Source organism: Carcharodon carcharias, chromosome 20 (genome assembly GCF_017639515.1).
Source record: "Carcharodon carcharias isolate sCarCar2 chromosome 20, sCarCar2.pri, whole genome shotgun sequence".
In the NCBI taxonomy this organism is placed as follows: Eukaryota; Metazoa; Chordata; class Chondrichthyes; order Lamniformes; family Lamnidae; genus Carcharodon; species Carcharodon carcharias.
In genome coordinates, this window is record NC_054486.1 from 24,636,000 (window position 1) to 24,648,539 (window position 12,540).

General features: G+C 44.2%; 1 protein-coding gene across 7 annotated transcripts in view; it reads right to left on the reverse strand.

Annotated features, from left to right (window-relative positions):
* Positions 1-12,540, reverse strand: part of ltk (leukocyte receptor tyrosine kinase) — a 223,944-nt gene that overhangs the window by 121,134 nt on the left and 90,270 nt on the right. For 4 of the 7 annotated variants that reach the window (XM_041214427.1, XM_041214431.1, XM_041214430.1 and 1 more), the window contains one exon: positions 3,702-3,776. The exons of the other annotated variants lie outside the window; for them this stretch is intronic. In XM_041214427.1, the coding sequence (XP_041070361.1) occupies positions 3,702-3,776 (75 nt within the window). The remainder of the gene's footprint in view (positions 1-3,701; positions 3,777-12,540) is intronic. 7 annotated transcript variants of the gene reach the window in all.

The following is a 12,540-nucleotide window of genomic DNA, read 5'->3' on the forward strand; positions in this document are numbered from 1 at the left end:
GAAACAAATGTGATGTGAGAAAAAGCTTTTTCACACAACGAGTGGTTCGGGTCTAGAATGCACCACCTGGAAGTGTGGTGGAGGGAACTTCAGTCGAGGCATTCAAGAGGGCATTAGATGATTATTTGAATAGAAACAGTGCACAGTGGTACAGGGAAAAGGCAGGGCAACACCATCAGTTCATAATGCTCATTTAGAGAGCCTGTGCAGACATGATGGGCTGAATGGCCTCCTTCTGTGCTGTTAAAATTTGTGATTCTCAAAGTGCTGCACTGAGTCATGCTGATCCCAGGTTTGATGCTTCACCTTTTATTGTAATGAAGATCCGAATTTGCTCATCCCCAAGATTCTTGCTTCCACTACTGCGCTCTGCTTTGAGCTGCTTCCATCCTAAAATCTGGAATTATTTTTCTAAACCACTCTACCTCTCTCTCTTCCTTTAAGATGCTTCTTCAAAACTACCTCTTTGCAAAGCTTTTTTTTTTGTCACCTGTCCTGATATTGGCTCGGTGTCAAATTTTGTTTGATAATCATTCCTGTGAAGCCTCTTAGGATGTTTTACTACACCAAAGGCACTCGCAGGGGGAGATGGTGGTGTAGTGGTAATGTCACTGGACCAGTAATCCCTGGCTAATGCTCTGGTGATGTGGGTTCAAATCCCACTATGGCAATTGATAGAATTTAAATTCAATAAATCAATCTGGAATATAAAGCTAGTGTCCATAATGGTGACCATGAAGCTACCACTAATTGTTGTAAAAACCTATCTTGTTCACCAATGTCCTTCAGGGAAGGAAATCTGCCATCCTTGCCTGGGTCTAGCCTACATGTGATTCCAGACCCACAGCAATGTGGCTGACTCTAGTGAACTAACAAGCTGCTCAGTTCAAAGGCAATTAGGGATGGGCAACAAATACTGGCGTTGGTGGCAATGCCCACATCCTGTGAAAGAACAAAGAAAATATATATAAATACGCAAGCTTCTGTTGTTGGCCCTGGTTAAGATGATGGTTTGAGTGGAAATTAAAAAGGATAAATAAACTGCAGTTTGGCTTAGTGCTATCTAGTGTTGTTTATGAGAAGTGTGCATCATGGACAGCAGGGTCAGGCTTATTAATGATGCCCCATGGGTGTGGACACTGACCATCCAGACTCATAACTGGAGAACAGCTGCTTCAGCTAGGTAGGGGAGAGCAGCCTGAACCAGTCTAACTGTCCAGCAATCATTGTGAGGAGAAGGTTGGAGGGAGCAAGAAAACCTTTGGTGGACACTTTTCCATAAAGATGGGTCTCCTTGAAACTTGAAGGAAAACTGTTGTAATTACTTGAACACAGGCCACGGTTTTTAATTGCTTAATAAAAAGTGATTTCAGTTCGGAATGCAAACTATTAATTCTTATATTTTTGCTGGATAGGAAACTAAGCAAGAAACTTGGTAATGGCCAATAAACCTTGAGTACAACAATATATATATAGTGTCTTTAATGCAATAAAACATCCCAAGGTGCTTCAGACGAGCTTTATGAAGTAAAATTAGACACAAAATCAAATAAGGTCATATTAATGGCAGCTAGACAAAAGCTTGGTCAAGGAAGTCAGTTTTAAGGTGTTTTAAGGAGGAAAGTGAGGTAGCGAGGTGCAGAGGAGTAGGGAGGGTAGGAGCTCACGACAGCTGCATCATTGCTACAAATGGCAGAGTGATTACAATCAGGGTTGCTCAGGGAGCCAGAATTACAGAAACACAGAGATCTCACAGGGTTATGGGACTGGAAGGGGTTACAGAGCCAGGCAGCAGTGAGGTCCGGAGGGGTTTAAAAACAAGGGTGAGAGTTTTAAAATACAAGGCAGTCCTGAAAAGAAGATCATGGATACCAGACTGAAAGGTATGTCCAGGGTTTTTAGTCAGGGAGGGATCGGGGACCCTGGTAGGGGAGGGGCGAGGGGGTGGTGGTGGTGACGGGTCAGTTTGGAGAGGCTGGGGGAGGCACAAAGGAGGAGCACCATCTTGTTGGCGGTTGCCCCCGATGGGCACAGGGGACCCCCCTTCTTTCCTGCTTTTACCCCGAGTTGGGAAAGTAGTGAGCTGGCCACTTTCCCTCCACCTTCTCCCACTCATTGTAATATGGCGGTGGAGGTGGAAAGAGGCCCTAGAAAATAGCCTTTAACTGGCAACTTAAGGGACTCAACAGGCTTAAGGGCAGGCAGACTGGCTGACATTTTACCCGCCCTCCATAATATGGGAAGCAGCTCAGGGTGAGCGGGGTGATGGTGGGCTAGCCAGCCATTTTATTTTGGGTTACCCCCCACCGCAACCCCAAGCCTTCACATACACTGGTGGGGGCCCTGGGGTTGGGGGGCGGGGGTGGGGGGGCCTGTAAAATTCCCCCCAATGATTCTGAGCAGGAGTGTCTCAAGGCAGCGACATTTCCTGCTAACTGAGACAGTCTGGGATTCTCTTGGTATCCTTGGCATGGGCGAGTCTGGGTGAAAGTCAGGTGCATTCAGAGTGAGGGTTAACTCAGGAGGAAGGAGTCAGAGTGAGAGCTAATCTCAGGATGGAGGAGTCAGAGTGAGGGTCAGTCCCTCAACAGATGACAGTCAGAGTGAGGGTCAGTCCTGAGACAAGGATAATCAGAGTGAAGGTTTATTCATTCTTGGGATGTGAGCATTGCTGACAAGGATCCCCATCTCTAATTGTCCTCAAAAAGGTCATGGTGAGCCACCGTCTTGAACTGCTGCAGTCCATGTGGTGTCAATATTCCCACAGTGCTTTTAACTGCCATGGTTTGATACAACTGAGTGACTTGCTCGGCCATTTCAGAGAGACGTTAAGAGTTAACCACATTACTGTGGGTCTGAAGTCACATGTAGGCTAGAAAGGATGGCAGATTCCCCCCCACCCATCCCCCCAAAGGACATTAGGTCAATCCTGAGACACTGGGGGGCAAAATGGAGGTCAATCTGGGATGGGGGTGTCAAAGTGAGGGGATATTCTGAGAAAGGAGGAGTCAGAGTAACAGGCAAGTCTAGTAATTGGGGATTCGGAGTGAGTTACTGTCCTTGGGACAGAGTTAGGACACAGGTTGGACCTGGTTGGTATGCATGTCAAACAGCCCAAGACCCAGTAAGAAACCAACCTAAACAAACCTTCATGAAAAATGCCTCATTCTCCTTCAACATTAATTCTCCTATCCTGGAATGTAGTCTCCACTTGATATGGTTTACTGTTCTTCTTGGAAAAAACCTTAAGATTGGACGGGCAGCGTTCTCAAGTGGCTCAATTGATTTCCTAATGGCTTTAATAGGCTGTTAATATTTCGACGGGCGCGCAGCCAACTCCGGTGCACGCCCGCTGAACGAAATACCGAAATGACACGAGATGACATCGAGATGCACGCCCAACGTCATCATGCGTCATTTTACACGTCGGCATGTTGGGCCCATCCCACACGCCGACCAGAAAATTCCGCCTTTGGAGTTGAAAGCACAGGTATAGTTGCTGCTGAGTATATTGTAAGTAAACTTAACGTTTTCACCCAAGAAGTGTCTGCTGATCAATTTTATCATTAACAGTACAATTCGGCCACCTTGCAACAAACTGGCGATGAGGATGGGATCAGGTCCGGTACTGTCCCTCGCCCGGCTATTGTGAGTGTTTAAGATAATTAAAAAGAATTAAAAAGAAAGGGAGATATACTCACTAGATATGCTGTCGCTTGAAGTTAAAGAAGAAACGGGCTCTGGTCCAAATGGCTGAGAAATCTCCCAGAGCACTCCTGACATTTAAAAAATAAAACCAAATTGTAAGACCCGGAGTGAGAATCCAAAAGACGGGAGAGCAAAACATAAAAGAAGAGAATCTGCAAAATTGTAAAATAGGCGGCAGTCCCGCAGACTCAGTAGGTTAGAAAAGCTGGCACACAGCTTGCAAGTTTTAAAAAAAAGAGCAATCAGAGCAGAAAGCCGTGCTGCAGTTTTAAAAAAAAAAATACTGAAGAATCGCCCAGAAAAGGGAGAAGAAATCGCTGCTGTGTTTTTTTTTCCGAACAGGAACGAAGTTTTACAAAGTTAAAAGAGAAGAAGGCCCAAGGTCACGGGGATCCCACCAAAATTTGAAAAAGTGCAGGAAACACAGCACAAGAAAGCCAACAGCTGCAGAGACAGCCCGAGTTAAAGCAACAGTGACTGCTCTTCAAGTGGCAATACATTTAAAGTGTTAAATACGAGAAAAATGGCCTTGGACAGAAAATTAGAAGAGATCCCAGAGAGGGGGCAACTCTGCCGAAGAGAACAAGAGACTCCAGAAAGAGGGCAACACTGCGGACAACAACAAGAGATCCCAGAGAGAGGGCAACTTTGCCAAAGGCTACAGGAAACCCCAGAGGGATGGCAACAAGAAATTAAACAGTTGAAAGGACAATTGATTGTTCTTCAAGATCAAATGCAGGGGAGGCATAGTGGTATTGTCACTAACTAGTATTCCAGAGACCCCGGGTAATGCTCTGGGGACCCTGGTTCGAATCCCACTACAGCAGACGGTGAAAATTGAATTCAATAAAAATCTGGAATTAAAAGACCAGACCATGAAACCATTGTCAATTATTGTAAAAACCCATCTGGTTCACTTGTGCCCTTTAGGGAAGCATATCTGCCATCCTTACCTGGTCCAGCCTACATGTGACTCCAGACCCCACAGCAATGTGGTTGACTCTTAAATACCCTCTGAACAAGGGCAATTAAAGATGGGCAAATTTTTAAAAATTCAGCAACTTGAAGAAATGAAGACTGCCTCAAACTGTGGAATGGAAGCACAGCAGAAGAAACACAAAGAGGGCTCAGGGGAAGCCCTGATGGTCAACAAGGGGTCAGGGGAAGCCCTGGTAATCAGAAAGGTCTCACAAGAAGTCCTGAGAGACGTGTATAGCTGGATGCAGCCAGGAGACAGGAGTTTGGATAAACTCCAAGGCAGTGCCAGCTCAGTGAAGTTAGCTGTCTAGCAAAGAGCTGAGGAATCTGCTTAATGAAGCCAAAGAGGTTTTGGAAGCAAAAGTCACAGAATTTCCCAAATAAATGGGCAAATTCATTGGATACGGGCATTGCTGGCTAGGCCAGCGTTTTTCAGGAAACCTCATGCACGAGTGGGATGAGGTTTCCTGAAGCTTTTATTAAATAAATTAACTAATTTTCATAAATATAAAAAGATGCCCCTACTCATATGACACAGTCACATGAGGGGGGTATGGTTAAATACATTTTTCAATCAATTCTTTAATTATTTTAATATCCATACGATCTCCCTGAGCTCCGTGCCTCAGGGTGATTGCTGTGCTCTTTCACGCCATTCACACATCCTTAAGGCACAAACTTTGTTTCTTTACTGTTCCATTATCACCTTTTGTTCTTTAATCTCTCTTTGCCCGTTACCCTATCACACTTTATCCTTTCCCACCCTCCACTCCTAAACCTATCACATTTCTAACTTTCCCCTATTCTGATGAAAGGTCACAGACTGGCAACGTTAACTCTGTTTCTACCTCCACTGATGCTCTAAGATTTGCTGAATATTTCCATAATTTTCTGTTGTTGTTTTAGATTTCCCGCATCCACAGTATTTTGTGTCTGGACTGTTGTTAATGTTGAAAGTCTCAGGTGGAAATAAAAAGGTGAAAACAGTTCAAGTCAGTTAACAAGATATTGTCATGTAAAAGGGGTGTGGGAATTGATACTGTGCACAACTGTGCTGAGTTTGGTGCATTTCTCTGGGAGAGAACTGATCCTTATTGATCTTGGTGATGTTTCACTTTATCACTGGCCTTCGTACTGAATTGTGCTCAGTGATACGGCACTCGAGGCACAAGATCACATTTTTTTAACATCAATTATTTTAATGTTTTCATTTCAGCCAGGGGAGAGGGCATTTTGGGAGGCAATTTTGGGAGGCTCAGCCACTGAACTCAGACAAGTTGAGCTTGCACCTGAGAGAAGTCTGGCCTACAGTGAAGTCAAAAAGAAGGTTGAGATTAAAGTCTGTGCTAGAAAGAAGGCACATAGAAAGAAGATAAAGAAATACTAATAGGGCCTCCACCTGGTTGAGGAGAAAGTGAAAGTCATAAGAGAGGCACCTGCGCCAAAGAACGCCTCAGAGCTCAAGTTATTCCTAGGAATGATCAACTATTATGGGGGGTGCAGGGGTCCTGCATTCTCCCTACATTCTCTACTCAAAAAGAACCAATGTTGGTCTTGGAAGGTGCCCCAGAAAGAAGCTTTCATAAAGGTAAAACAATTGTCGCACTCGTCCAATCTACTAGTACATTATGACCAGACGAAAGAATTGGTGCTGACATGTGACGCATCTCACAACAGAATGGGAGCAATGCTCTCTCATCGGATGGACAGCAGCACGGAATGGCCAACAGGTTACATATCAAGAACACTCACCACAGCAGAAAAGGGAGACTCGCAAATAGGAAAAGGCCTGTCCATCATCTTTGGTGTCAAGAAATTTCAGTATGGACACAGCTGCCATTTTATAATCATTTCAGACCACAAACCATTGCTAGGATTGTTTAGTGAGGACAAGGCTATACCACCCATAGCCTCAGCAAGAATACAACAATGGGCTTTAACTCTGGCAGCATACGAATACACTTTTGTACATAGGCCTGGCAATCAAATCGCAAACCCTGATGCCAAACAACAAAAGACATGAAATAACCAGCCAGGATGGCATCTTATTGTAGGGAGCATGAGTGATAGTACCTCCAAAGGGAAGGGAGCCACTTTTAATTGAACTACAGTGCCCATCGAGGAATTTCCCAAATGAAGACCATAGCACGCAGCTATTTATGGTGGCCTGGGATGGATGGCGAAATAGAGGGTTTAGTAAAGCGCTGTGTGCAATGTCAGCAACTGCAAAAGTTGCTAGTGACAGCTCCATTACACCCATGGGAGTGGCCAAGTAAACCCTGGGTGCGGTTACATATTGACTACGTTGGACCTTTCCTGGGAACAATGTTTCAGCTCATTGTCAATGACCATTCAAAGTGTTTAAACGTATATGAGGTGAAGTCACCAACATCGGCTGCTACAATTGAGAAACTACGTCAGAGTTTTGCCATTCACAGACTACCAGAAGTAGTCGTTTCCGATAATGGCACGGCGTTAATGAGTGCTGAGTTTCAACGGTTTATCAGCCTCAATGGTACAAATCATGTGAAAAATGCACTGTTCCACGCTTCCTCAAACATGCTGACTGAAAGGGTGGTTCAAACATTCAAGGCAGGCATGAAAAAAGCTAACTGGCGATTCCTTGGCGACCAAGCTAGCACGCTTTCTTTTTCATTACAGGGCTGCCCCTCACACAACAACAGGTGTCACAACTGTGGAGTTATTGTTGAAATGCCATCTCAGGACGAGATTGAGCTTAATAATGCCGAATTTAGAGGGCAAGGTGGAAAGGAGTCAGGGAAGCCAGAAAACTAGACATGACTGGAATAGTCATGAGTTGAAATTTACCGTGGGAGAGCTGGTATACGTGAAGAACTTCGGGGAAGTGGTTGCCGGGTGAAATAAGTGCGGTGACTGGACCTCTATCTTACCATGTGGAGGTGGAAGGATGGATCATCCCTAAACATGTGGACCATTTAAGGAAGAGAGAGACAAATCTCCAAGATTTAATTCCACCAGTGATCATGACCGGGTCTGTGTTTACTGTTGAGGATATTCAACCCAAGACTGACATGTCTGGTGTTTCTGGAAGAATCGAGGATACAGAGCTGCAAGTGCCCATTGAAGCACCTGACGTTCAGGCAACTCCAGAAAAAGGAGGTTCCTGACAAAGAATCTGAAGTTGTGGAGCTGAGACGTTCCACATGTATCAGGAAACCACCTGAAAGACTGGACTTGTAAATTCCTTACCCAGTGTAAATATTATCTTGTTTTGAAAAATATGTGCTTGCAAATATAACATGTATAACTGAGTTAAAGGGGGAGGAATGTGGTAATTATGGTTTAATTTAGTGTGTAATGTATCTTTAAGAATAGTACTTGTTAGGCAAGATCACATGATCTGTAGTAACCAATAGGAGAGTAGCATGGGCTACCTCAGCAGACAGTATAGAGGTAGAGTTGGAGTTGAAAGCACTCATGTAGTTGCTGCTGAGTATATTGTAAATAAACTTAATGTTTCCACCCAAGAAGTGTCTGCAGATCAACTTTATCATTAATAGTACAACTCGGCCACCCTACAACACAGAGGTTATGATCTAAAATCACTGAACTCAATGCTAAGCCCAGTAAGTTATAAAGTGTCCAATTGAAAGAGGAGGTGCTGTTCCTCCAGCTTGCACTGAGCTTCAATGGGACACAGTAGCAGGCTATGGGCAGAAAGGTCAGATTGGGAGCAAGGTAGAGAACTAAACTGACAGCTGACTGGAAGCTCAGGGTCATGTTGTGGACTGAATGGAGGTATTTTGCAAAGTGGTCATCCAAGTCTGTGTTTGGTCCCCCAAATGGGGAGAACACAACTTGAGCAGAAACTGCAGTGCGCTAAATAGAAAGAAATACAAGTAAATCGCTGTTTCACTTGGAAGGAGTGTTTGTCGTCTTGGGCGGTGAGAATGGGGGAGGTAAAAGGGTAGTTGTTGCATGCCATAGGTGAGGTTGCTGGGAGTACTGAGGAGTGGTCCTGGCTGTTGTGGAGGGAATGATCCCTTCAGAATGCTGAAAGGGGAGGAAATATGTGTTTTGTGGTGGCATCATGCTGGAGATGGCGAAAATGGGGGAGGATGATTCATTGGATAAGGTAGCTGATGGGATAGAAGCTGAAGACAAGGGGAACCCTACCATGGTTCTCGGGGTGCGGAGGGGGGCGGGGGAGGATGTGGAAGGGGAGTAGTGAGGAAAGCAGAATATGTGAAACAGGACAGACACAGTCGAGGGCCCCATCAACCATGGTGGGTGGGGAGGCCTTGGTTCAGGAAGAAGGAAGACATATCAGAAGCATTAGTTTGGAAGCTTGCATTGTTAGAACAAATGTGACAGAGACAGAGCAACTGGGAGAATGGAATGGAGTCCTTACAGCACCGATATAGTCATCAATGTACCAGAGAAAGAGGTACAACAACAACTCACATTTTGTATTATGGTTTGAACACAGCAAAATATCCCAAGGAATGATTATCAGGCAATATTTGACACCAAAATACAAAAGGAGATACTAGGACAGATACCAAAAGCTTGGACAAAGAGGTTGATTTTAAAAGAGAGACTTACATTTATATAGCACTTATCATGACCACAGGATGCCTCAAAGTGCTTTACAGCTAATGAAATACCTTTGAAGTATATTTATTGTAATGTAGGAAATACGGCAGCCAATTTGTGCACAGGAAACTCCCACAAACAGCAATGTGATAATGACCAGATAACCTAGTTTTATGATGTAGACTGGGGGATAAATATTGACCAGGAGACTGGGGATAATGCCCCTGCTATTCTTTGAAATAATATCACATACATCCACTTGAGAGGGCAGATAGTGCCTCTGTTTAATGCCTCGTAGCCCCTCTGACAGTGCAGTACTCCCTTAGTATCACACTGGAGTGTCAGCCTTGATTTTTGGCTCAAGCCCTAGAATGGAACCTGAACCAGGACTTTATGATTCAGAGGTGAGAGTGCTATGGACACAGCCACAGCAACACTTAAAGGAAAGTGAGGCGGAGAGGTTTAAGGAGGGAATTCCAGAGCTTAGGTCATAGGCAGCTGCCAATGGTGGAGTGATTAACAGTGATGCACAAGAAGCTAGGGTTGGAGGAGTGCAGAGATCCTGGGAGGCTTGACAGCTGGAGAAGGTCACTTGGATAAGAAGCTGCATTTTCTGGCAGACTTCAGGACACTGACATCAGGCCCATGTGCATGTCTTGAGCCCGCTCATCTCAGCAGTGGGCGCGTGATCCAACCTACTGGGTGTTAGCCTCCTAAATTGTCTGCCCCTATGCCCGCCATCCTACTAAAGGTGATGGGTGGCCTCCCAAAGATGGAAATCCACCAGTGGGCCTGCAGCAATGTCAGGCTGACAGCCACACTGGGTGAGGTGAGCACTGATGAGGCAGGTAGGAGAGCATGAGTGTAATGAATTTGATGTACTGAGCAGGTTTCTGCTTGAAACAGATAACTCTAATACAGAGCTCTTTAGAAGCTACATGCTTAAACCGGTTCCACAGCTAGAAAGCTCTGCCGTACCGGATTACCTTCACTTAGGGCTCATTCATCAAGAACAATCACGTGACCCCTAATAGGCAATAGGAAAGGTTATAACTTCAATCACTACATTACCTCCCCCTTTAGTTTTTTTTACATTTCCTATTTACAAAGAACATTTTAATCCACAACATATACATACATACATAGGTCAGGTGATTAAAATTTAAGCCTCTGAGGTAGTTTTCTAATTCGGTTAGAGCGGCGTAGCTCTACCACTTGAGGTTCTCCCACCGGATCGACATAATCAGGAACTGCCGCATCAGGTACATCATTAGGAAGTGGCAGTTCAGTGTCAGGCAACTCAGAGACATTAAGTATGTCCATTCTAGGTCGATCTGTCACCTCAGGGATTAAAGGTTCGACATCAATTACAAGCAGAATAGCTGGTTGTTGGAATGTCTCTCTACTCCTTAGAGGATCCACATGTTTTCAAACACTTCAGCCTTCCACTTCTGCTTGGAATGACAAGGATCCAGTTTCAGAGATAATTATACCAGGTATCCAACTAGGTCCATTTCCAAAATTCCGCACAACAACTGTATCTCCCACAGTAAATTTTCGAGCTTTGCTATGAATATCACGATTCAATTTTTGATTACTCTGATTCTTCTCTATCTTCCCCTCTAAGTTTGGAAACACCAGACTTAACCTTGTATGTGAGCGGCATTTCATCAGTAATTCAGGCAGTGTTGAACCTGTAGTTGCATGCGGAGCTGTACAATTATTGAGAAGAAAACGGGAAAGTCAAGTTTCTACAGTATTTTCGGATAACCTCTTCATTCCTGATTCGAAAGTGTGCACTGTTTTTTCAGCTAATTGATGAGGGATTTGATGAAGGATTATATGGTGCTATTTTAATATGTTTGATTCCATTTAAACTCATGAATCTTTGAAATTCTGTACTAGTAAAGACAGTATCATTATCCAAAACAATTACTTCTGATAGGCCATGTATACTAAAACATTGGCGCAGCTTTTCAATAGTTGCACTTGATGTCGGCGATCTACCTTCATACACATCCATCCACTTAGAATGGGAATCAGTGATCAATAAAAATGTGGCACCTAAAAATGGACCTCCATACTCTATATGTAGTCTAACCCAGAGTCGACCAAGCCACTCCCACGGATGCAGTGGAACTGAAACAGGCAACTTCTGTTGTTTCTGACAATGGAGACAGTGCTTGGCCATGCTTTCAATGTCACTGTCAATGCCTGGCCGCCAGACATAGCTTCATGCAAACATCTTCACCTTCGGTATGCTTAGCTGCGCATTGTGAAGTCTTGTCAAGAGTGGTTCTCTTCTTTGTGAAAGGATGACAACTCTTGATCCCCACAACAAGATTCCATCTTGACAACTTAAATCAGTTTAAAGACATGGAATGGTCTTATCTCTTCAGACACTGGTGAATTCAGCCACCCTTGCAATACAAGGTCTTGGACTTTTGACAAAATTGTATCCCTGTTTGTCCAATTCCTTATTTGCTTCGCACACACAGTATGAAGTGTTCAAGCAATTCAGTACAAGCACAACTTCTTGTGGCACTGGAGCATGTACAATGCTATCTATTAACAGGAGATGACTGAGTGCGTCCGCATTTGCAATATGCATGCCTGGACGGTGTATAAAGGTATACTTATCCGCAGATAATATCAAAGCCCAACATTGAATTCTTGCTAAGGCCATTGACAGAATGGCTTTATCCTGACTGAATAAACCCATTAATGGTTTGTGGTCAGACACAATGGTGAAATGTTGTCCATGCAGACACTGGTGGTATTTCTTCACTCCAAATATTATTGATAAACCTTCCTTTTCAAGTTGTGAATAACATTCTCTGCAGAGAGGGTTCTGGAGACATAGCCTACTGACCTTTCGGAACCATCTTCCATCCTGTGTGATAACACAGCTCTCATACTGTAAGGAGATGGATTACAGGTTAATATTAATTATTTTGATGGGTCATAACGTAGCAGTAGACATGATGAATGTCCTTCCATCATAAAGACATAAGTGGGGATGTTTGCGGATGATTGCACAATGTTCACCATTCACGGACTACTTCAGCATCTGAGGAGTCATGTCCAAATGAAGCAAGACCGGTCAATATTCAGGCCTGGGCTGACAAATGACAAGTATCATTCGCACCACACAAATGCTAGGCAATGATCATCTCCAACAAGAGAGAATCAAACCATTGCCCCTTGATGTTCAATGGCATTACCATCACTAAGCCCCGCACTATCAACATCCTGGGGGTTACCATTGACCAGAAA